Source organism: Mustela nigripes, chromosome 5, assembly GCF_022355385.1.
Source record: "Mustela nigripes isolate SB6536 chromosome 5, MUSNIG.SB6536, whole genome shotgun sequence".
NCBI classification, from domain to species: domain Eukaryota; kingdom Metazoa; phylum Chordata; class Mammalia; order Carnivora; family Mustelidae; genus Mustela; species Mustela nigripes.
In genome coordinates, this window is record NC_081561.1 from 64,272,977 (window position 1) to 64,298,603 (window position 25,627).

At 43.4% G+C, this 25,627-nt stretch overlaps 1 protein-coding gene across 1 annotated transcript; it reads left to right on the forward strand.

Annotated features, from left to right (window-relative positions):
• Positions 1-18,506: 18,506 nt before the first annotated feature.
• Positions 18,507-25,235, forward strand: SAYSD1 (SAYSVFN motif domain containing 1). The gene is made up of 2 exons (XM_059399101.1): positions 18,507-18,798; positions 24,300-25,235. Exons 1-2 carry the CDS (start codon positions 18,592-18,594, stop codon positions 24,642-24,644), a joined length of 552 nt encoding a protein of 183 aa, XP_059255084.1. The 5' UTR covers positions 18,507-18,591; the 3' UTR covers positions 24,645-25,235.
• The last annotated feature ends 392 nt before the right edge of the window (positions 25,236-25,627 follow it).

Sequence of the window (25,627 nt, forward strand, 5' to 3'; positions counted from 1 at the left end):
AGGTTCCACGTGTTTAACACCCAGCACTGCCTCCTTTTGTCCAGGTTCCTTCTCCTCCTTCCTTTTGTGTCCCAAGGGGCCTGGGATAAGGCACTTAAACCCATGCTCCCTCCAACTAGTCACTTCCCTTCTTTCCGTGTTTAACACAAATAGCCTGTCCTCCTGGCACGTTTGTTTTGTTGGAGGCCTGCCTTATTCCCTGGGAACCAGAGGAACAATGAGCTGTTACCCAAGTCCTCCGGGGCTCCGCCCCCATCCTGGACCACTTCCTCAACTTCCCCCCAGTCACGCTCACCCCCAGCAGGGACTGCATGGAGGCCCCTCCAGCTTGTCTACAAAGTGCGTCAATCACTTGTTTACTGGGTTTTCCTGCCTGGCCCTGGAGGTTCCGCTGGCTATTTCTTCTCTCTAGAAGTTCTCCTGAGGTGAGCTTTGATCTTCAGAGGGGAAGGGGCAACAGGAAGATGATCAGAGATGCTAGGAGTCTGTCAGCATCTGACTCACCCTCTGGGAGGGAAAAAAGTCCTCACTTCAAGCAAAGCAAGGATGCTGGTGAAACCTCCATTTCTGCCAAGGGCCTATAGGGAAGAGCTTCCTTTTTTCCGGGACAGAGTTGGAAAAGGAATAAAAATTCCACAAGCTAGAAGCAAGGTCTCCTAAGCCTTTCTACACTTAGCTATCAGTAGCAATCACTGAATAATAAATCAACACATAACCTTTCCTCAAAAAGCCATGGCTGCGGACCCCCCAGGAGAGAGAGAGATTTTTATGTGTGCGTCTTCCCTTGGATAAGGCAGCTTGGACCCTCAACAATCCATATTAATATGAACGTCGGCCACTCAGTAAGGACAAGTAAATAATATTAAAATAAAGTATCAGTCAGGGTCCCAACAAGAAATGGAAGAGACACTCAAAGTGGTCTGACTGAAGAAAATTTCATATGGAACTATTCAAAGGGGTGTGTGTGGAATTAAGGAAACAAAAAGGGATGGTGAGGTAGGCAGGGAGAGGGGAACAAATCCCCTTGACTTCTCTCTTTCAACAGTGTTTCCTATTGGCAGAATCTGCTAAAAACTAAAGAACAGAGGCACCTGGGTGATATAGTCCATAGAAGTCAGCCTCTGGGGCACAACTCAAGGTGGACAGGGCATGGATCAGGGTGAATGGATCCGAAGGGGTAAAGGAAGAATAACAGCCTCCTACCTCCTACTCTCTTGCTAACAGCCAAAGGGGTAGTTCTGGATTGCTGTTCTATGCAGAGATGTCTTTCATGGAATGCAGGTTATTACAACAGGATTCCAAATGCTATGAAACCAATTTATTAAACTGGTCTGAAAAACCTCAGCTCTGCGCTGCTGGCTGGGTATTTTGTTATTCCTGCTGCATCTTGATTAGAGCTCTGAGAGAGGGAGAACTTTATGTTCCTCTTCATAGTTTCCTCTGTTCAAGGCCCAGAGGGTACATATGAGTATTTGATTTCATTATTTCACAGGGTGGCTTTGCTTGGTATGCAAATTTTCATTGTAAAGTATATTGTATGTATGGGGGAGTATTTAAAATACATGTGAAGGTGAAAATATAGTATGTTTAACACCTACTTACTTACCACAAAGAGTAATAGGCCATTAACCAGTACCTCAGAAGTCTGCAAAATGTCTTTTTCCAAAGAAAACTTCCAACCTCTTCCCCTGAAGTAACCATTATCTTTACTTTTGTGCTAATCATTCTCTTGATTTTTCTGGATAGGTTAACCACCTAGGTATATTTTTCTAAACAATGTGTATTCCATAGAAGCATAAATCTAGCCAAGAATAAAAGGGCAATGCTGGAAGGCATCCAGGAGTGAGAGAAACTAAACAGTCCTTGGGTCAGTCTGGTTTCAGTTTCCTCAAGAGTTTACTTACAAGAGCCTATTCTGGGGAAGTAGGTGGACAAGGTCATGAATGGGTCCTGGGAAAGCAGATTTAGGGTTAGTTAGGTTAGTTAGGGTTATAGTGGGGGCCAGGCATTGGGTATCTAAAAGAAATATGGTCCAGAGTGTGGATTCCTCTGGATTTTCTGCTTTACCACAGCCTATTTTCAGCTTCTGAAGTAGATCCAAGCAGGGTACTTCTGTGGGGTGAAAAGAGCATGCTCAGCTGATAAGAAAATAGGCCATAGTAGGAAAAGCAGCAGCTACATTAGAAATAATTAAATCAAGTCAGAACACATCATGGGTTCAGCCAGACTCACCTGGGAATTTTGTACTTAATATTTAAAAGAAGAAGAAGAGGAGGAGGAGGAAGAAGAAGATGATTAACAGCAGTGAGAGTCTTGATGACAGCTGTCAACACATCTCTTTCAAGACACTCTGCTATCACCTGGCCTGGTTGTCCTTAATGCCTGTCACACAGCTGTCATTCTGAGACCACCATTTACCATCCTCTTGGGTATTCTTTTACCCTGCCCAGTTCTGGAGCATATGTTTCCTCTACTTGATGTCTTTCTCTTTCTTCGGTGCACTCTTTTTTGTGGAGCATATACTCTAGTAACTCCCTGAGGAAGGGCACATGGGAAGAGAAATCTGTACAGGTCTAGAAATGTTTTTATTCCACAGTAGTTGATTTATACTTGGGCTGGGTATAGAATTCCCAATGGGGGTTAATTATTCCATCAGGATTTTGAATTTCTCTATTGTCTTCTTATTTCAAGATTTGCTGTTAAGAAATCTAAAGTCATTCTGATTCTAGATCTTTGAGATTTTATATATAATATAAAATTTATAAGATTATATATTATTATTATATTATATATTAAATTATATATCACAAAATGTAAGAAAAAAATATATTTATCACATCCCCTGTTGCTGGTAGCTTATGGACTTTTTCTTTGTCCCTAGTGATCTGAAATTTCACAATGATGTATGTACCTTTTAAGTTTCTTTCTTTCTTTCATTCCTTAGGCTGAGTATTTGGTGGGTCCTTTGATACTCATTCTGGGAAACTTCTTGTATTATTTCTTTAAGAATTTTCTACTCTTCCCCATTTTCTCTGTTGTCTCTTTTTAGAAATGCCATTATTCTAATGTTGGACATTTATGATGGTCCTCTCTGCTTTTTTAATATTTTCTCTTATTTTCCTTCTATGTATGTTTGCTCTTTTAGTCAGAAGGTGAGAATGAGATGAAATTCCCTCAGTATTATCTTCCTAAAAGTTAGTTTTTCATTTCTCCTATCAAGTTTCTCATTTTTAAGAGCCTTATAATGTTCCTTGAACATTCTTTAAAAATATATAGCATCCAGTTCTTTTTTTTTTTAAGATTTTATTTATTTATTTGACAGACAGAGATCACAAGTAGGCAGAGAGGCAGGCAGAGAGAGGAAGAAGCAGGCTTCCTGCTGAGCAGAGAGCCCAATGCGGGGGGCTCAATCGCAGGACCCCAGGATCATGACCTGAGCCGAAAGCAGAGGCTTTAACCCACTGAGCCACCCAGGCGCCCCCATCCAGTTCTTGTTTAATGGAAGTTCTTTTATTTTTCAAAGTATATTAATCATAAAATTTGTTTGGGAAATTTTCTTCCCTGCATAGTTTTTGTTTCCTCCAAATTGCTTTTTTCCTCTGTTTTTGATCTCTATCTCCCATAACACAGGCTTTCCTTAGATGTGAATTTGGCTCTATGCTCATGATAATGAATGGGAAAGTAAAAAACTAATTAGAAATTCTAAGCAGGGTATGGGGCCCTGACAACTTTGTGATTCAAAGTAGGGTGATCTGGTTCAGTTGTTGGTTTCAAGAACATCAAAAATAGGCAATTACTTTTCAGATAGTTAGATTACCTAGGGAATGATCTTCCAGTATCCTGCCATGAGAGTAAGGGGCTAGGTGCTAATGTATTGGGAGCCAAGTGTGGAAATAACATAAACCCATATAGAGTAAATCCTACTACGGAGCTCTGTTTTTAATGAAGTCCTCAGGAATGAGAAGTGGGAAGGACACTGACAGTCCATGCATGCAAAACATGTTGCCACCCTTGATATACACCAAGCTTGCCTTTGCTATAGTAGAAAACTGAGCATCTAAGTGATGACATAAAACACTTGCCACATGTTTGTTTCTTTTCTTTAAGCAACACTTAAAGTAGTATATACATGCACTTGCACTCATTTAATTATCTACAATTATCTATTATAGGCATATGGGATTTATAGACAGTTTGTCCTTTCCCCCCTACTATTGTTTAGTTGAGTAAACAATGGCCAGTGGAGATTAAATTAACTGACCTAAGGTCATACAGCTATTAAGTGACAAGAGGATTCACATCCCCATCCTATGATCCCAAGGCTCTTTATTTTTACTTTATTTTAAATGATATTTTCTAAGTAAAGAAATACATGCTACTATAGGTATCTTAGAAAACATGTAAATTTCCAAATAATTTAAAAATGTATATATAAGGCCACCAATGTGGAACATTCTTTTACAGGGACATGCCATAATTTATAATAATAAATTAATCATTTTTTGACTATCTCCTAATTAGAATCATTTAGGCTGGTATACCTTTGCTCTTTCCAGGTATGGACAGGGGTAAGGACCGGGAAAGAGCAGGGTTCCAGGCGATTCCTAAGTAGAGAGCTGCTGATTAAGGGCAATTTAAACAGATACGGTTCAGTACCCTGGAGAGCTCCACATCGTCACATTGTACTGGGGATCCAAGAGAACAATGGCTGGAGTTCTCTAGGGTTCTGAACTGCTTCTCCAGAATAAAATCTTAAAAACAAAACAAACAGTACACACACACACACACACAGCTGGGATTGGGGATCTTTTTTGTCCCTGAGGGACTCGACTTCACTACTCTTCAGTTGAAACAGCTTTCTGGGAATAGGTCATTTTTCTCACCACTAGGCCTATTTTTCATACTGTTCCCTTAAGAAGGCCTCATTAATTTCTACTTATCCTTTCATGCTCAATTTAATGATAAGTTTCTTCAAAAAGCTTTCTGAGCTCTTTTTGTCTTCTCCCTCAAAAAAGTTTCCCCTGCCTTCCTCTGCATCCTGATCATTATATATGCTACACTAGATTACAACTGTCTGTCTGCCCTCCTAACTAGACTTTGAGTTCCTTGAGGGCAGGGACTGAGACTCAGTTATTCTTTGGCCTTAGTAAGTACCAACAAATAATTATCAATATTTAATAAATTATGCATTATTTATAGGCAATAGGAGCTTTTGTTTTGTTTTTTTAAGGATTTTATTTATTTATTTGACAGAGAGAGATCACAAGTAGGCAGAGAGGCAGGCAGAGAGAGAGAGAGAGAGGGAAGCAGGCTCCCTGCTGAGCAGAGAGCCCGATGCGGGACTCGATCCCAGGACCCTGAGATCATGACCTGAGCCAAAGGCAGTGGCCTAACCCACTGAGCCACCCACGTGCCCCAGTAGGCGCTTTTGAAGGTAGTTCTCAACCAGGGGTAATTTTGCCTCCCAAGGGACATTTCACAATGTCTGGGAATAGTTTTTGTTATTGCAACTCAGTGGGGTGGGTGCTACTCAGTGAGGTAGGTAGAAACCATGGATGCTTCTCAACATCCTACTATGCACAAGATAGCTCCTATAACAAAGAACTATCTGCCCCCAAATGTTATTCATGCAGAGGTTAGGAAACCCTGTTTTAGAATAATGAAATGGATTTTATCACATTCAAGTTTTCAGAGGGCAGGGAATCCATCTGGCTCATTTTACAGATGAAAAAACTGAGCAAGTTGGTTATAAGGTCAGGGCAAGAACTTAGATCATGGCACTCTTTCCAAATGGGTGCACTGGCTAACAATTTTTTAACCATCCAGTACTCTATGTTGTATAGGAACAGAATAGTTTTTGTTTTTTTTAAATGCACATTATCCTGGGTTCATCAAGCAGGTTTGGGGGACAAGGATGAGCCTGTTCAGACTAGAGAAAAAAATGTTAGTCACAGAACAGGCAGAGCCAGCCTCATCCCATCCCCTAGCCCCCCTACATCCGTCCCTCTTTTCTGGAAAGACACGCCACAAATCTATAACTGAGTGGGAAGATTTCTCTCAATGGCTCATTTCTGAACAATTCATCTGCTCTGGGAAATGAGAGATTAGCTTGTGGAAGAGTGAATTATTTTAAGCCGCTCTGCATTAGAATCCATTAAAGCTCTAGAGGGCCTGGGCTTCCACCGGAGAATTCACTCTAACTGCCACAGACCAAGGGGATCCAGTATAATTTTCCTCCTATCAACAAATAATAGCAATCTCCAAGGGAAGCTCTGAACGAAATTTGATGGTTATCTCCTTCTTCAAGTGCCTCAGATTTAGAATGCTCCTGATCCCAAAGAGTGCCCCACACATTCTTCTCATGAGACAAATCTGCCATTTTCCCAGCAGTAATCATAGGCCTGAGCTTCTCCCATTCGGCCCTGTTGACTTAAAAAGGCCAAATGATTCAGGCACAATACACAGTGAATCAGCAAAGGAAGGAAATGTGGAAAAAAGAATCTGTGTGGCACCTTGAATAAAAGTGCCTTCCAATAAATTTGGTGAATTGTCTTCAAGGGAATCAGCTGAATGTTTTAATCACTTACTGTATATCATAACTGTCTGGTGCATATGCGATTAGCTGGAAATGATATTTGTGGGCCAACTGAGGCTCTGAAATGATGCACAGAGAAAGCTAGATTCTGTAAAAGGAGCTCAACTTTCTTTGCTAAAGTTTGCCTTGGAGAATGAAAAGCTTTTCCTGTATTAGCTGCTACTAGCAGGAGAATGTGAAGGGACTACGGCGGTGGGATGGGGACAGAAAAGGATAATCAGCATCAGTCCCAACAAGAACTGCTATCTCACCACCTCTATCCCTTGTTCTCTTCCTCTTCCCTGTCCCCACACAGCTGCTCCCACCAACACACATTGGGGAGAAGTAGTTTACTAACTCAAACTTTGGACTCAAATGATCTGAGTTTGAATTTCAGTTCTGCTCCTTTTCTGAGCCTGAGTCTTCACATATAAATTTGGACTAATAATCTTTTTTTTTTTTTAAGATTTTATCTACTTTACAGAGAGAGAAAGCATGAGTGGAGCATGGGGAGAGGGAAAGGGAGAAACAGACACCCTGCTGACCAGGGAGCCTGGTGCGAGGCTCCAGCCCAGGAACCTGATGGAGATCATGAGTCAAAGGCCGATGCCTAACAGACTGAGCCACCCAGGCGCCCCTAGACTAATAATCTTAATCTCCCCAGCTTGTCAAGGAAGTTTTCATGAGATGATCTATATAAAACACATGGCTCATGAAGGCACTAAATAAATGTTCTATTATCACTAGTGAGTTCATTCTCTGCCTGGGTAATTTTCTAAAGACAGAAAGTTTGGTCCAAGGGACTCATGAGATGAGAATCCTGGATATGGATGGTCAAATTTAAGAATAAAAAAACTTAGCAGGGATCCACTTGAAGTTTTGAGGTCTAATGATTTTCCAAACCCCCTTACAAGATGTAAAAATGCTGGGTTGGGAGTTAACAGATATTTTGAATTGCTCAGCTCTTTATTTGAAGTTTCTAGAGAATGGATTTGTCATTGAGTAGACCTTGGAGAAGGTCTAAAATTTTTAGGACATTGCAACAACCTGGGGTTTACTTAGAGTTCAAGGAGAATGTCAAACAGGAATTACCTTGCCAAACATCTGAAGAAAGAAAAACATCACCATAAAAAAACAACAACACTACAAAAACAAACAAAAAAACAGAGCTCAATTGGTGAATCTCACTTAAATACACGGTGGTTATAGGTCTCCTAAGTGCAAGGGTGCCCACACCCAGCTTTTCATCAGAATCACTGAAAGAATTTTACAAAAATATATAGACTCTGGAGCCCCATCCTAGAGATTCAAGAGCCATTGAAGGGCTCAGGATCCTGTTTTTTGTTTTTGTTTTTTGTTGTTGTTGTTGTTGTTAAAGAGACAAGGTTATTAGGATGATCAGTCAGGTTTGGAAATAGCTCAGAGGTAGATGGATCAGGTCCTGGGCTCCTGCTTTCAAAGTGATTCACCGATTATTAGCTTCTCTTCTTCATGACCCTTTGTAAAGATCCAACCCATTTCTCTACAAAATAATGTGAGAAAGATTTAGGAGAGACACTTGGAGCTGATTTTCACTTCAGAGGCAGTGATTTGGGAGTATGTGCTTGAGAAATAACACTATCTGACAATGAAGGTCACTGACAGCATCAGATGTGTTTTTGATACTCAAGCCCTGCCTTCATGATCTCATCTCCTTCCACTCCCACCAGGCACTCAAAGTGTCTCCCAACATATCTTGAAATTTCCTAACATTTTTCACATCTTCCTCCCCAATCTGGAATGAGCTCAATTTCACTAACAGAAGCGATATGGCCTAGTAGTTAAGAGGCTGGCTTTGGAATTAAGGAAGGCCAGAATTCTGGTGTGGTAGTGAACCACTCGTACCATACTGGTCAATGCCCTAAGGATGCCAGAGCAACAAAAGAGAAGAAGCCTGGGTCGTGCTCGCTTCGGCAGCACATACACTAAAATTGGAACGATACAGAGAAGCCTGGGTCACTGCCCAAAGGGACTCTCTAGCGATGCCTACAAGGAAAACATAAATTTCTATCTTGTTCAAGCTACTATTATTTTTGGTCTTAATCAAAAATCTTAAACTATATCCTACTAACGAGTACTTTATTTTTTTTTTTATGAGTACTTTAATAAGGGCCCTTTAATAAGGGTCATGAAGGCTGCTACGGAGGATGCAGCTGATGCTAGGAGAATGTATCTGAGGGAACGAGGTCTAGGACAGTTTCTAGAGAAGGAGATGTTTAAGCCAAGGATGTAAGATGGCAACACTTGATAGGTGAAGAAGGAAGGACTGGGTGCCCCAGATAACAAGGAAAAGTGTGGGCAAAGCTATGAGGCAGGATGTATTAAGCGCAGCATGTTTGAGGAATTATAAATTAGCATAGCTAAAGAGTAGGGTTTCAATGGGTGGTGGGGAGTGAGGAGGTCGAGTTTGGGACTGGATTTTGTGTGAGGGAAGAAAAGAGGGTGCAGTGTCGCGACGAAAACTCTAATCAGAGAATCCTTCACTATGGAATCTCACCATGTCTTGAGCAGCTCCTGGCAAGGAGACTGAAAGCCAACAATAAGTGCTCTACGGTTTCCCCTAGGGGTAGCTTCCTGATGGAAATCCCAGATTCACAGAGGGCTCAGTCTGGTGCCCTTGCCAGCAGGATTGCTTGTGAGGCAGAAGGGACTCCCTGGGGCCTCCTACAAACAGACTGTGGGAAGCTGGCTGATTGACAGGCCTATCAATACCACCTCAAACCAACCTGGAAGTGAGATCAATGGCTGAGTAAATTTAAGCCAAGCCTATTAAGGAAATAGGAGGAAGAGGCTTATTTTAGTTCAGATAAGTTCCAGAGGGTGAAAGGAGTCTAGGAAGAAGGCAGAAACAGAAGCCATTTATGTCAGTGTTTTGACAACAATCTGAATTCAACCATCTCAGGTGAATGGTATTTTCTTCAGTCTAAACACCTTCCAACATACCAATTCTCCACATGCATTCCAATGTGTCTGGCTTAGGAAGATGTTCTTTTCTTCCTTCCGTTTCTTCCCAGCCCTTTGGTTACCCACTGAGTATGGACCATGCTGGTTTCCTACTCTCTTAAGCTATCCATGTTGACTAAGCATCTTCAATGGTCCAGGTACTGCCAGGCACCCCCTTTCAGCTCAGTTCATCCTGATATCCTCCTGTGAGGTATTATCCCTCCATTTATAGATACAGAAAGAGAGGGACAATTGCCTTGCCTAAGGCAAAATAAAAATTAGAAGCTAGGGGTTTTTGTTTGACTTCTACAGCTCAATGGATTATCACAGTGATTACTCAGGGAATCACCACTTAAGTCAAGAGAGAATTCTGTCAACATCCCTCCCCGCCTCAAATCACTATCTCCTCCCTCCCCACCTCTCTGAGGCCTCTTCTCGTTCCAAACTTTTGCTTTCTCCCCCATTCCATGCTATCTCCCTGAGCCTCTCTCTTTGTAGTAAAGGAAATGGAGCAATAAAGACTATAAGGACGTTCCTAGGACTGTAGAGATAATGTCAGAGCTGGGACTTGAACCGGTGTGTTCCAAGTCCTCTGTGCCCTGACTAATTTCCTCTTCTCAGCTTATCTAAGTCCCTTCTCTCTTTCGAGGCCAATCAAATGCCATCCTCCTCCATGGAGCCTTTTAGACCATCTTGGTTTCACTGATCTTTTCCTCTGCCCAATAAGTTCCTGCCTGTCTGTTCCACTGACAAGAACCCTGAGCAGATAGTGCCTGGCATTATTTAGCATTTCACATTCTCGTTTCGTTTTCCCACCGAGTTTGTAAGTTTTCTGAAGGCCAGGGATTACAATTTATACCTGTTTGTATTTGTAGAACTTTGAAAGTGGTCTGCACAGAGGAAAAGGCAGAATAAGTGGATTCCTGATCTCTTGAGTCAGACTCAGGTTCAAAATCTGGCCCTTCTAGCTGCTTGCTGTGTGATATCGAATTACTTAATCTCCATCCAAGTGCATACCTGAAGGGTCCTTGAGCAAACTAAAGTGCATAATAATTTGCAGGGCCTAACACAGTGCCTGGCACACATGAATCATTCCACAAAGATCAACTATACTGGAGCCCAACAAGTATCCATTGTTGATAGCGAATTACTCAACTGGTCCTCAAGGTTAAAAAAATTTTTGTTTGTTTGTTTAAGGAAAAATTCAGATAGAAAAATCTTTTCATGGGATACAAGCCTAAAAAAGTAACACGCAAGTTGGAAGGAAACCAAATGTTGGGTAAGGATTGCCTCACTTCCCCTCCATCATGTCCACCTTACTACTGGAGCAATAATGGCTCCCAAGTGTGCAGGGCATTGAAATGACTAACAGCTGAGCAGGCGACAAGTGAGCAGTCAAGCGCCCTGGCAGTGTTCCTGCTGCTAAGTCATGCAGAAGGGGCCAACTTTCCCTCCAAGCCTAAGCAGTAGCTAATGCTATTAGGATGAAAGATGGGTCCATTTGGGCCCCAAACCCCTGTCTTCAGGCAAGAAACTCTAGAAGGTCAACAGCTAGAGAGAAATGCAGGAGTTTCCAGAGAAGAGGTTGAGCGGCCAATTTTGTCAAGAATTAGGAAAGACACCACTTTGAGTGCCTATGTATGTATTTTACCAAAATAGCCCATTTCTTCAAAGGACTTTAAAGGGCAAAAGCTTGCCTTCCTCCTGACTTTAACCCCATACAGAACCAGGGAGGAACAAGCTTACCAGAAATACAACACCTAATGCTTTATGCTCTCTGTGTATCCTCAAATTGCAAAGAGGTACTTCTTCAAATACTTTCAGATCATTTTAAGGAGAGTCTGGGGATGGGATTTACATGTAGATGATCCCTGTTATAATTCTGTGGGCCTTGTCTGATCATCTGTCCTACAAGCCACGGGAGGCAGTTCTCTGAGCATCAGAGCTAAGCACAAGAGGACTCAGAACAATGCCAGCCAAGTCAGGTGGGCAGGGAAGCTGTCACAATCTGAGGTCTCCAGCGAAAAGGGAGTTAAAGACAGGATAAAAGAGGGTAATGAGGAAGCTTCAGATGATGGGATTAGGCAGGGCTGACTGGGAAACACCTGCAGAGATGCCTTGGCTCTTTCGGAACAGAAGATCCCTGTAAATTGGGTAGGGGACACAAAAAGGCAAAAAAACAAACAAACAAACAAACAAACAAAAAAAACCAGCAGTAGGAGTCAGCCAAAAGCAGTTATGACCACCAAGCCAAGAACAGGTGGTGGCGGGGTGGGAGGAAGTGGTCCAAGGGGTCATCTGGCAACACTTTCCAATGTAAATTCAAAAGGTAGTGCTATCAAGAAAAGAACAGACTCCAGAAAAATTTGTTGTCTACAGCAATGCCCAGGAACATACAACCTCATCAGCTTGCCTTTGCGGGCATCAGTTTCCCCATACTGAAATCTAAAGAAGTTGTACTACTCCCCAACCTGAGTCAGTGACCCTTCTCTGCTCCCTCAGAACTTCACATGTAATTGTCTTCTAGTGAGTCTCAACTAGACCTTAAACTCCTCAAGACTGGGACTGTATTTTATGCCTCTCTGCATCCTCAAAGCCTGGCAGAGGGCCTGGCCTATAACAAGATTTTTGTCAACATTTGCTGACTGACGGGTCTCTGAAATCCTTGGAGGACTGAATCATAGCATGACTGGACCCGTCATCCGCAGGGCTCAACATAATGTGTGGGCCAACTCGTCTTCCCAGAAGCTGGCCCAGGCTACGTCAGTGGAGGCATTGGGGCCTTCCCCTCCTCTCCCTTTCTCTTCTTTATTCCCATCTCCAAATATCATTCTGCTTAGACTGTGCCAGTCTAAAAGTCCTGTTTTGCTTGCTTCAAACTTCAAGACAGGGGTAGTAAATCTAAACTACCAACTGGCCCACTGCTTGATTTCCCTTTCTGCCTTGCTTAGGACTTGCATGGGTCTTGGAAGAAGATCCTGAGATAATAATCTGAATGGAAGAAATTTACCGGGGTAGTGGTCCTGGGAGCACGGACAGTGGAGCAGGGAAGTGAGACCAGAAAGGGAAGAAAAGTAATACAGGATGCTTTAATGGGCAGGTACTGCTATGGGCAACTGAGGCTCGCTCTTCCTGATGACCCCTAGGAGACTCGGAGGAACACATCTCAGAGTCATCCCCATAAGGGGTGAGGGAGCCTGAGTATTTATCCACCAACTCACACCCAAAATTGGTTGGACGCTATGGGGGAGGGGAATAAGCCCCACCACTGTTAGTCTGCCTCATGCACTAGTCGAACACACTGGAGCAGCCACAGCAAGCCCCCAGGTGCTTAGAGAAACAAGCCATCAGCAGGTGCAGCCACAGTGAGATCTGACGGGATAGGGGCAGCGATGCCAACACCTTACATGACATATTCTTAGCCTGATGCCCCAAAGTCTTCCATTCTCTCCTGGTTTGCTCTACTTGCATTAACATGAAGTTTTCCAGTCGGAAGAGATTTAGTAGTCATTTGAGCTAACCAAATCTCTCTTCAGTTCAGAAAGCCCCTCCACAACATCCCTGAGAGGGGGCTGGTCAGCTTCGGGTTGAATACAGCTAGTATCGGGGTACTCACTGCTCCAAGACAACCCATGCTGTTGCTAAAATAAGAGAGCTGCTGAAAAATCCCCCCCCCTTTTTTTTTAAGCATTCACATACATTACCTTGTAATTTCTGATTGTTGGTCTTAATTCTGCCTTTTGGAGGCCCACAGAATGTCTCCTCCCCCACTTACAATAGCCCTTTTAATAGCTTCCAAAATAACTGGTACATTTTCACTATGAGTCCTCTCCTCTGGCCCAAATCATCCACTGCCTTTACTACTCTGACCACAATATGGTCTCTAGACTAGTCATTCTCCACCTGAAGTAAATTTGCCTCCCAGGGTACCCGTGACACTGTCTGGAAACATTTTGGGCTGTTAAAACTAGCAGGGTGTGCTACTGACAATGATGGGTTGTGGCCTGGGAGGTTGCTAAGAATCCTACAAGAGAGGGCACCTGGGTGGCTCAGGCAGTTAAGTGCCTGACTCTTGATTTCAGCTCAGGTCATGATCTCAGGGTTATGAGATCAAGCCTCACATCAGGCACTGCACAGAGTCTGCTTGAGATTCTCTCCCTCCCTTTCTCTCTCTCTGCCCTTCCCCACCTCATGTGTGTGTTCTCTATAAATAAGCAAATTTTTAAAAATCTTAAAAAAAAAAATCCAACAAAGGCATAGGATAGCCCCCACAACAAAGAATTACCTGACCTGCAAGGTCTGAAGTAACAAGGCGGAGAAACTCTGTTTTAGAAATACTATCCAGGTCATTCTTCTCTGCACATACTGTGGCTTGTCATGAAAGCATAGTGCTCAGACCATGCAGGAATAGGGATAGGACCCCAAAAATCACGGAACATGGGGGGATCCTCTCTCACTATAAGCAGCTGAAGTGCCTGCAACATATGCCCCCTCCTCTCTAGTCGGTAGTCATGAAAAGCTCTGAGTTCTATCAAAACAAACAGCTCTCAGGGCCAATGACTAAGGAATGAAGATATAAAAACAGAAATGCAAATCTAGGATGAGGTAGTATTCCCTCCTAGTATCTCCACAATCCTCTCATCATAATAAACTGAATCAGATTCATTTCAGTTTATTTATTTTTTTGTCCTATGGACATAATTATAGGTTTCCCTATTACATTTTTGTCATCTGAAAATACAAATTGGATTTTAAAGGTTATTTATTTATTCATTTATTTGACAGAGAGAGCGAGCGAGATATCACAAGTAGGCAGAGAGGCAGGCAGAGAGAGAGGGGGAAGAAGGCTCCCCGCTGAGGGGCTCTATCCCAGGACCCTGAGATCATGACCTGAGCTGAAGGCAGAGGCTTAACCCACTGAGCCACCCAGGTACCCCTGGCTTTTAAAACTTTCATCCAGGCCACTCCCCAAAACATCAGACAGGACAGACTAACATTGAGCCTTTTCTTAACACTTTTTGGGTAAGAAAAAAGACCCTGTTGACCAGCTATGACTCCACTTAACTGTAGCTTACATTTATTTATCTGATTAAGAAAACACTAGGTCTAGAAGGTTCTACTACTAACATTCAGGAAACAGTTAATTCCTATTTCAATCAAGCTCTTCTAGAAAAGAGGGGGAGCGCAAAGATGGAGGCACACTTCTGTTTATTTCATAAAGCTAGTATTATCCTAAAACCAAAAATTTTTCAAGTACAGTGCATGAAAAGAAAATTATAGGAAAAAAATCTCATTAAATGAACATAGATGCAAAAGTCCTTTTAAAAAATCACTACACTGAATTTAGCTTTGAATGTTATATTCTATAACGTGATTGAATTGGGGTTATTCCAGGAATATAGGATGTTTTAACAGAAAATCTATTAATGTAACTCACATTAATAGATGGAAGAGGTGGGACAGAGTCAGGAATGGACCATGAGCACACAGAGACATCTTTTTCTTGTGTAGCTTTTTCTGGGTAGCAAAACCCACCGAATTTCTTTGACATAAAACACACTTTTTTTTTTTTTTTTAACTACATCTTGGGGTTATAAGCTAGGGTCAGCTATTTGAGGCTGGGCTCAGCTGGGCACCTCAGCTTTAAATTGAAGGTCTGTGGGTCAGCCGGGTAGCTATGTCCATATCCACATGATTTATAATTCTTAGACCTGCTGGCCAGCCCATGCAAGCTCATCTTGCTGCAGCATGGAGTACTGAGAGGGTGCACCCACGGGGATAAAGACGCTTCAAGCCCTGCTTGCATAATGTCTGCCAAAGGTTGACCAAAGCAACCTGCATGGTTGAGTTCAGAGTCAAGGGATGGGAAAGTATACTCTGCCTTCTATGGCACAGATACAAGGAGTGAGGAATTGAGGCCACGGATTTAATATATCACGGGGCCTGTGAATATTTTATTACTTTTAACTTACAAATATGATATATATGTATACATATACAAGTTCACCCCAGGTTTGTATATGTATATCCGTGTGTGTGTGTGTGTGTGTGTGTGTGTGTATGAACTTGGTATGTAGAAACTATTTCGTAACAAATGTTAAATTCACACATTAAGTACACTTTGGGACCTTTCTTATTTACTAGTCTCATAATCTTATCCAAAAGGGAAATGCAGGTGAGCAGTTGTTCATCTCTTTTATCTTTACTTTCTTTCATTCTTTCAACCTCTTCGAAAAAGGATTTAAAGAGGTTTACAAAGCACTGAGACAAAGTAAATGTATAATGAATCAGAAAACAAGGCAAAGGGAAAATAAGATTATCATAGCAAAATGGGGCTGGGTGGTCTCCGTTTGCTCCTCCTGATCCTCTCTCCCTTCTTCCCCACCTGGTCTGTCCTCCTTAAAGGGATCCGCTGTCTTGGGCTTTTCCTATACTATAGGTCTCACAGGGTTTGATGACCAATGTGTCCTCTTGCTGCTGGAGGCCTAGAGGCCGGTAGCACTGCCTGTGAATCGTCCCCAACTGGCTCCCTCCACCCTGCCACACCTTTGTAATAACTCCTTCGTGAAACTCTCCTTACTTCACTTGAAAGTGTCATTTTTCCCACCAGGGACCCTGATTACAAGAGCCCACAGATCACATGCCTTAAGTGTAACTACATACTAGAAGGTCTCAGTGTGATTATCAAGTGGGAAACACAATCAATAAAAGAACCTCCAGTTCCTTGAGAGAAGTAGACCTACTCCTGACAACAAGATAGGCAAGAAATTTTCCCTGTGGTTGCTCTATAAGAGGCCATTGTAGTATGATGACCCCATTCTTTCTGTCTTACAAACCATTCAGGGCTCAGTCCTCAAGTATCTTCCCTCCCTTCTCCACACTCACCCTCTAACTGATCCCATCTTAGCTTCATGGCTTTAAATATATATCATATAAATGCTGACGATTTCCAATAGGCATCTATAGTCTGCCTTCTCCCTGAACAATTTTCACCATCCAATTGGCTACACCGGATATCCAACAGGCTTCTCAGACTCTTGGCATATCCAAAGCAAAACTCTCAATGTTCATTCCATAGTCCTCTCTTCCTAGTCTTCCCTCATTTCAGTAGAAGGCCCCAGTGCCTTTCACTTGGTTACTCCAGGTGTGTTTGAGGGGCTAGAGAGGATGGCAGAAATCTATCATGCTCTATTCCTTTTTTGCACATTCCACATCTAATTCATCCACATATCACGTGGCTCTGATCTTCAGAATATATTGGGAATCTCACCACCCCCATCACCACTACTCTAGCCCAACAGTCAGCCTCTCTGGTCCTACTGCACCCCTAACTGGTTTTCCTCCTTCCACTCTTGCACTTTTCCAGGGCCCCAGCTGAAGCAGCCAGTGTGATCCTTTAAAAATATGTCGTATCTTGTTGTCTTCCATTCAAAAATCTTCCAAACACTTATCATCACTCAGACTGCAATATATAAAGTCTTCACCATGGCGTAAAGCCTTACACCTGGATATCTGTGAACCTTTATTTTCTTCAATTCTCTCCCTCCCTCTGCCCTGGTTATGGTGGCCTCACTAATGTTCTAGGAGCAAGTCAAACATAGACTTAAGGTCTCAGGACCTTTGCACTTACTGTTTCCTACAACTGAAACATTCTTTTCCAGATACCTACATGGCTCACTCATTTCATTTAGGTCTCTGGGGAAATGGCAACTCCTCAGAGGAGTCTTCCCTTACCTCTAAATAGTCCCACCATCCTAGTCCTTACTTTATTCTTCTTCACAGCACTAATCAGTACCTGACAGTACATTAAATATAAATATGTAGATCACATTTGTCTGTCTATTCAGAATGTAAGCGCAGATAAAATGGGTTCGTTCTAGTCACTCTAGCATCTCTAATGTCAGGTACAGTTCTTGACACAGAAGTGTCTTGATAAATATCTGTTAAATGAATGCAAGACTCTGTTCTACTCTATCTAGTTCCTTGACTCCAACGCAGCAAGATGGAACAGATATTTGAGTCTCAATTATATGAGTGGCACTTAGCTAGATGTTTAGAGCTTTAAAAATCTATCTACCTAACAAGAACAACAACAAAAAATAATCTAACAGACACGGGAACTGTGACCTTTTGGGTAACGATTAGGAGAGAGCACAAGGGAGCCCTCAGGGCACCAGAAAACGTTCTTTTTCTAGGTAGTACTTTTGTAAGTGTAGTCATCATTATAAACCCATTGAGCGGTACACTTAAGATTTGTGAATTTTAAGTTGCACCCCAATAAACGTTTTTGTTTTGTTTTTAGTTTCTGAGTCATCTAGACACAGCGAAGGGGTAGTTTGCATTGTGGCAAAAGCAATAATAGAGGGTCTGCACGGCCTGCTGCTGAGTGAGCGCTGACAGTCACCCTCCGAGTGCGAAGGTCGCAGACTCGTTTAAAAGGAAAAGGGAGACTGTGTCCTGTTTCTCCCGATCCAGAACCTCCCATAGATGATGGGCCTTCCTCAATGCCCTGGGACCTTCTGAAACTGGCGTGCAATAGTAGTGCCTAACAGCTAAAGGCATGCACCATCTGGTAGGGAGTGGATCCCTGAAGGGAGATGGACCTCTGAAGAACTTTCCTCAGAAAAGCCCCCAAGCGAGAGGGGAACAATATAAGTCTTTATGTTTTAGATTTTTAAGTTTTTATTTATTCATGTAATCGCTACCCCTAACAGGGGCTCAACCCCACTAGTCCGAGATCAAGAGTCCTGCGTTCTTCCGACTGCGCCAGCCAGATGCTCCTATGCTTCAATGCTTCACCATTTCTCCTGAGAGTATGACTCTACGACCACGAGCACTTAGAACGGACATAAACTGCATATTCCGCTCAAAGAACGTCACAAACCCCGCGCTCGGCGGCCACGCCGCCAGCACGCAGGCGCGGCACAGAGCCGTCGCTACGCAGGCGCAGTGCGGCCGGGCACCGGGTAAGGCGGAGGGCAGGGGCCCGGCCGGCGGATGCGCGCTCCCGGCGGGCGGGGAGCGAGGCGCGCGCCATGGAACAGCGGTTAGCCGAGTTCCGGGCGGCCAGGAAACGGGCCGGGCTGGCGGCCGAACCTAGCACTTCAAGCGCGAGTGCACAAACCTCAGGAGAGAAGGCGGAAGCAACTACGACTCCAAAGGCAGCCCTAGGCTGGCTAAAACGGTTCCTGGTGTGGAAACCGAGGCCTGCGAGTATCCAGGTTCAGCCCTGCCTCGCTCAGGTGAGAGGGAGGCCTTGCCCCGGGGACCTGGCTTCAGGGACGCTGTCGTGGCCTCCCAGGAAACTGCGGCCGAGGCCCCGCCCACTCCCCGCCCACCGCGTGGTGGCCTAAAGGCCACGCCCCCCGCCGAGGAGCGGGCCACGCCCCCTCCTCTGGTTTCCACCTTCGGTGGCAGAACTGGCGTGCTGATGCCTCCCGCCTGCTGCGGGGTTGGGCTGGGCGTCTCCGGTCACTCGTGTCAGCACTGATCCGTGGTTTTGACATTTTCTTTCCAGCTTGCGACCCACGCAGCTCCCGATGCCAGTCGGGAAGTGAGGGTCTAGGGCCCTGGAAGAAAGCACCTCTGCTCTTGAGTTATTGTGATGCCCCGTGCCTTCCAGAAACCTCCCCACAACCGCTTTCAGCCGCAGCCCTCCACTAATGGAGGGTCAAAGGTCTAATTGGATACTGCTTAAAAAGCGGCGGTAATTAAGGCTTCCTTTGATTCCGCATCTGGGCCACATGCAGCCTGTAGCCCAAATAGACTATGCTTTAGAACTGGCATTTGACTATAAGACTCGCAGGTGTGGTCGCTCTCACTGCCAGAGGTGGCTGATGCTGGGGCATCGCTACTGGATTAGGGAAACTTACTCAAGTTCAGTAGTGAATGTTCAAGAGAAAACATTGTTTAGACTATTAGATCAGTATTGCAGACTTTTCACCCTTTAATTCTCTTATTTTGCAGATGATCTTGATTCCCATTTTGTATTTTCATTTAGTTTTCACTCAGGTAGAGTGGCAAGGTGCCTTGCAGGTGTGAGACTGGATTATTTATGTTGAAATACAGGACACAACATCAAGGGTGCCTTGAGGCAATCTGTGAAAAAGCCTTTGTATCTCAAAAGTGTAATAAGAGCCAAAAATTCCTTTTAAAAATGAAAATGTATTGGATGAGAAGTGTACCTTACTCCTCTTAAAATTATTTATCTTAGTTCATTTATTACTATACTGCACAACATCTGGTTTAGGCAATTTTTTAAACCAAGGAGAACTCACTGTTACTCAGTTTTGATTAGATATTATTCTCCATGACACACAGGGGTCCATCAGACTTACAGAAAGTGAGTGCAGCAGGGTTTAAACAATCCATTTCCTTGCATGAGGTTTGTCTCAGTATAACTTTATTGTTGATTAGAACTGACTGAGCACAATTGCTTAAGATTTTAGAATCTACTTTCCCGACGCTCTTTCCTCTCTGCAGTTAAAAAAAAAAAGTCTGACCCACACAATGAGTGTTTGCCCGCATGTCTCGTTTCCAAAGGAGTCTGAGATCATTGAATTGGACTAGAAAAGCTGAACTTGGAGAAAGTTTCCATTGTTTAAAGCCCCAAAACTGATATCCTGACAAAACGATGACAGGAAATGCTAGACCCACAGTTGGTTTTTATTAATTACTCCGTTTTTCATAAGGGACTCTGTCTTAAGCTCATTTTTATTGACTCCGTTATCATTCCTGGCTTTGCTCTGGTGTGAAAATTCTCATTAAATTGTATCTTTTCCTCCCAATTTACAATCCATCTCTCTTAACAATTTCACTGACACATGGTGCTTGTCAGACATTTCTTTAGCCTGCTGTTTGTAATTGCTTCTCAGTTGTCATTGATAAGGAAGCATCCATATCCTCCTTCCCCACTCTCCAATTTAGCTTGAGGAAAACAGTCCCCAAGATAAAATACTTTTTGTGACAAGCTTCTGCCAAATGAAGACTGGAATGCTTGTGACTTTTTCAGTCCTGTAAAAAAAAAAACCCTGTCTCCTTCCCCAGGCATATTCTGCAGCTCCCAAGGTGCCCACACATCCTGTGACTCCTCACCCCAACCCTTGGCTCAGGTTGACCCACCGCTCCAGTGCCCTCCTTCTTTGGAGTCACCTGGCTAACTAAGTACAGCTCCCTCCAACCCAGGAATCATCTTTTAATTTCTTCCTTTGTCTCACCATCATTTATTCAGAAAAATTCTATCACGTGCCCACTCTGTTCCAGCTTCTGTCCCAGATCTGGGGAAACAGGGTGATAAGGGCAGACAAAGCCCTGTTATCAAAGAACCTGCGCTTGCATTTGGGGCAACAGACACTAAACAGAAGAACAGAATAATGAATGCCAGGAAAGCAGAAAAAACAGGATACTGTGCTAATGAATTGGGGGTGACAGGTGCACCTGTCAATGAGGCAGGGCAGGAGGAGGTGGGCATTTTATAATTAGGAGCTACTCTTGGAGAAACCTAGGACAAGGCCAGGGGCATATGTGGTAACATGTTTGCTGAGCTTTATAGGAGAAGAGGGAGCCAGCCAGGTGATGTGATGGGAAGGGGGCATGCCTCTCAAAAAGAGCCACAGGTGCAAAGGCCCTGAGGTGAGAAGCAGTTTGATATTTGAGAACTGGAAGTACTTTCCTTAAACTATGCCTCTATGTGGGGCGCCTGGGTGGCTCAGTGGGTTAAGCCACTGCCTTCGGCTCGGGTCATGATCCCAGGGTCCTGGGATCGAGTCCCACATCGGGCTCTCTGCTCAGCGGGGAGCCTGCTTCCTCCTTTCCCTCTCTGCCTACTTGTGATCTCTCTCTGTCAAATAAATAAATTCTTTTTTTTTTTTTTTTAAAGATTTTATTTATTTATTTGACAGAGAGAAATCACAAGTAGATGGAGAGGCAGGCAGAGAGAGAGAGAGAGGGAAGCAGGCTCCCTGCTGAGCAGAGAGCCCGATGCGGGACTCGATCCCAGGAACATGAGATCATGACCTGAGCCGAAGGCAGCGGCTTAACCCACTGAGCCACCCAGGCGCCCCTCAAATAAATAAATTCTTAAAAAAAAAAAAAAAAAAACTATGCCTCTATGTGCTGTGACGACCACAGACACTTCCATCTGCAGCTTTCATAGCAGAAGCCACACAAGTACTAAAACAAATGCCAAATAAGGTAAAGGAATTTCTGTATCTTTCCTCTTGTTTTTTCCCTTTGGCAGTTGGTTTTCCACCCCCCCCCCATCTCCCTTCTAGATCTCTAACCCTTCCCCTTACCATCCCCCATAAAGGCCCTTAATTAAGTACAAAGGGCTGTGGAGGGAGACCATCCTAGGATCCTACACCAGTCTCATCCCTGCCTATCTCTCGCTGTGTGAAGTTAGGGGAGTTACTTCACATCTTAGCATTTCCATATCAGTAAATTGGGATCAATAGTGCCTGTCTCCTGGATGACAGGAGATCAGACATCTTGAAGGCACTCAATAAATGGTGGCCATGAGCATTATTCTTTTTATACTCCCTCAATAATAAACTCAGACTACAGTGAATTTCAAGTTATACACATTCAAAATGTATTCCATATCCCTCAGTCCATCATTTCTCTCTGACTCATATGTCACCACCCCCATTATGCCCAGTCTTCCTCTCTTACTGGGCCTCCTGCGTGAGCTTCTCATAGTTTCCCTGCTTCTACTCTGGTAGCCCATTCTCTATCTGGCTTAAATATAAATCAGATTATATTAGTTCCCTGCTGAGCCTTTTGGTGATTTCCCTATTGTGCATACAGGTCAAATCTGAAAGGAGCATTTTTTGAAATGACACACATTTACTTAACTGCAAGGGGCACACATTTACTTAACAAATGTGTGTGTGTGTGGAGGGGGTGTGTTGCTGATAGCATCTTAGGGGGTTTTCCAATCTAACTGAAAAGGTAATAATTACAACGTTGACACTAAAAAAGGTTCTAACAAAATAGAACTTCTGAGACAACGTAAATCGATGACCTATATTTTTTATCAAGACTGAATAATGTTTTGTGGTCCCTTTTTAAATGATCATAGCAAGAATGGGGGATATAATTGAAGAAATGGACTAAAAGTTATGCTCTGCATTGAGAACCAATGTGTGGGTTGCTGTGTTTGGCTCTGGAGACATCAAAGGATAGTAAATGGTAGTCCACTGGCTTCCTGGTAGCAATCTAGGGACACATGTGACCTGTATTGAAAGAAAAAACACTTAACTGGCAAACAGTTTCATGCTCAGTGAGAAAGACAGGCAGTCAGTGCTCTGGGAGACAGAGGGGGCACCCCTCCTTGATGGCCAAGGAGGTCAAGCATACACAGTTCACCAGTCATGCCTGTCCTAGGCTACAGTTGGGCAGTGTCTCTGGGTAGTAAGATCTGTTGCACTTGAGTAGAGGTTCATTGATAGAGTAATGGATTATACAGGGAATTTTTTAAACCATTGTTTTTCAGATTACAAATTGCAACCAATTGGTGGATGGTGAAATCAATTTAGAGGATCTAGTCCTCTGCTAAAGATGAATTTTTAAAAATGGAATAGAAAATGAGAATTTCGTATGTGGTGATGAATATTTGTTGGTTTGTGAAACTTTTTCTATTTTTTTATATGTTTATATGCTGGGTCCCAGTACAAAATGTACTTCTTATTATGGGCCATACCCAAAAAAGTTTGGAAAAATGCTGGACTAGAGATCAGGCCTCCCTAAAGCTATCTAAATATTTCTCCCATTAGCACCCAACACAGGGGCCTGTGTACTGGCATTTCTATGTGTTAAATAAATGGAAGGCATTGCTTGGATTCCAGCCCATGGAGTTTAAATTTTAACTTGCAGGCAGTAAAATTTGTTGAAGGTTTGTGAACAGGAGGTTGGTAGGTGTTGTAGGAAATTCACTTTGCAGCTTTACATAGGATGGTTTGGAGAGGGAAGAGATAGGAGGCAGGGAGTCCAGTTAGGAGACACACTGCCTGGACCTGGCGGTGAGTAGGATGTTCCCAGGATGGAAAGGTTGTGGCTATACTAATGATTTGTTTTATTATTAATTTTTTAAAGATTTTATATATTTGTCAGAGAAAGAGCACAAGCAGGGGGAGCAGCAGGCAGAAGGAGAAGCAGGCTTTCCTCCAAGTAAGAGCCGGATGTGGGACTTGATCCCGGGACTCTGGAATCGTGACCTGAGCTGAAGGCAAATGCTTAACCAACTGAGCCACCCAGGTGCCCCTGATTTGTTTTTAATAAGTGGAAGGGATTTCTTCCTTTTCTGATATAGTTCTCATTTTAGAATCATGTCACTCACAAGACTGTAGCTCATCTAATCAAATCAATAAACATATCGATTCTGTGTGTGAAGTATTAGGTGTAGTTGTTGCATGATCAATTATGGGTAATTTCTGTACGGGGCTCAGATGAGTTCTTGTTAGCAGCAGACTGATTTGAGGAAGTGACGCCCACGAATGGGAATCCATCCGAATGCCGTCAGGTTTTTATCAGATCACATCTCACTAAGTGCAGATCAGTTTTGATTCAGTCTGAGCAGGGCACGGGAGCTCCTTTGAGATGATTGTTTTAGAGAGCAGAGCCAGAAAATAGAAATCAATGAGCCAGAAGCCTTTCCAGAGCAGTGAGAGCTGTCTCTCCAGATTGGTTTTGATCCTCTGAGCCCCATTACCCTTTATTCTTACTTTTGTTTGTTTGTGTGTCCTAGGAAGTGGCTTGGCCTCGGACCAGCACATCACAGCCACCACAGAATATAACCATTCCTCTGCCAGCACCCCGGGACCAGTCTTTCCTGACCAATGTCACCTTCCTGAAGGTTCTTCTCTGGTTGGTCCTGCTGGGACTGTTTGTGGAACTGGAATTTGGCCTGGCCTATTTTGTCCTGTCCTTGTTCTACTGGATGTATGTCGGGACACGAGGCCCTGAAGAGAAGAGAGAGGGAGAGAAGAGCGCCTACTCTGTGTTCAACCCAGGCTGCGAAGCTATCCAGGGCACCCTGACTGCAGAGCAGTTTGAACGCGAGTTACAGTTCAGACCCCTGGAGGGGAGATAGGTCCAACTCTCTTGCTGTGCAGCTGGCCTCCCACGTGGTCCTCCTCACCCTTGGACGTGGGCTTGTGGGTTTGATTTCAGGTTCCCAAGACTAAGGACAGCTTGCAGGTTAGTTCTGTGACTGTAAAGTTCTGCATTCTTTCCCAGATCTTTTACTGCAGTTTGATCTCTGAGCTTTTCTTTGGTTTTGGTGAAACCCTCTGAAAGACACTCACTGTGGATCTGATGCAATTTATAAAACTTATGTACTCAGGAAAGAAATGTGTGTCTCATTATTTGAGAAAGGTGGTTCTCAGAGCATTAGAAGGGCACTGAGGAGAAAGGAGAGGGTTTAAAAGAATGGGGAGGTGCCTCAGGACTGTGTATTCAATAAGTGTTCTCTTTAAAAGTCTTTTCATATTTACAGCACTTCCCCTTCCCCACCCCAAAAGTTTAAGTGTAACTTTCGGTTTTTATTTTGGGTTTGTTTTTGTTGTTGTTGATGATGTTTGTTTTTTCATTGTTTTGGGGTTTTTGTTTTTTCCTTCCTGCTTTAAATCTTGCTTTTTTTGGTCGTTAATGGTGTTGAAAAATAAAATATCTTTAAAACATCCGCTTTTCAGAAACAGATCCCCATTGCCCATCACCATCTTCCACTCTCCTCAGTTATTCTGCTCGCACTCAGTGACGGAAGATATGAGAAGAGAGTCCTAAGTGACAGGTGTGGGGAGGGATTTCACAAAGTCAGTATTGGTAGATTTGGTAAGTGGTTGTTCATGATAAATTCAGCAAGAAAGAAATTCTTGAGCGTATTCAAATAAGAGCTGTGGAAGTGGAACTCCAAACTCATTGGCTGCTCTGTGTGTTTCTTGTATTCCGAGGGCTCTAGAGTAAGCAGTCCTGTCGCCTGTGGCCTCAGGTGAGATATTTTGTAAAAAGTGGTAACCAGACATGATTCAGTTGTCCTTCCTTTTCCAGTACAAAGTTAGAGTTTGGATTCATTAA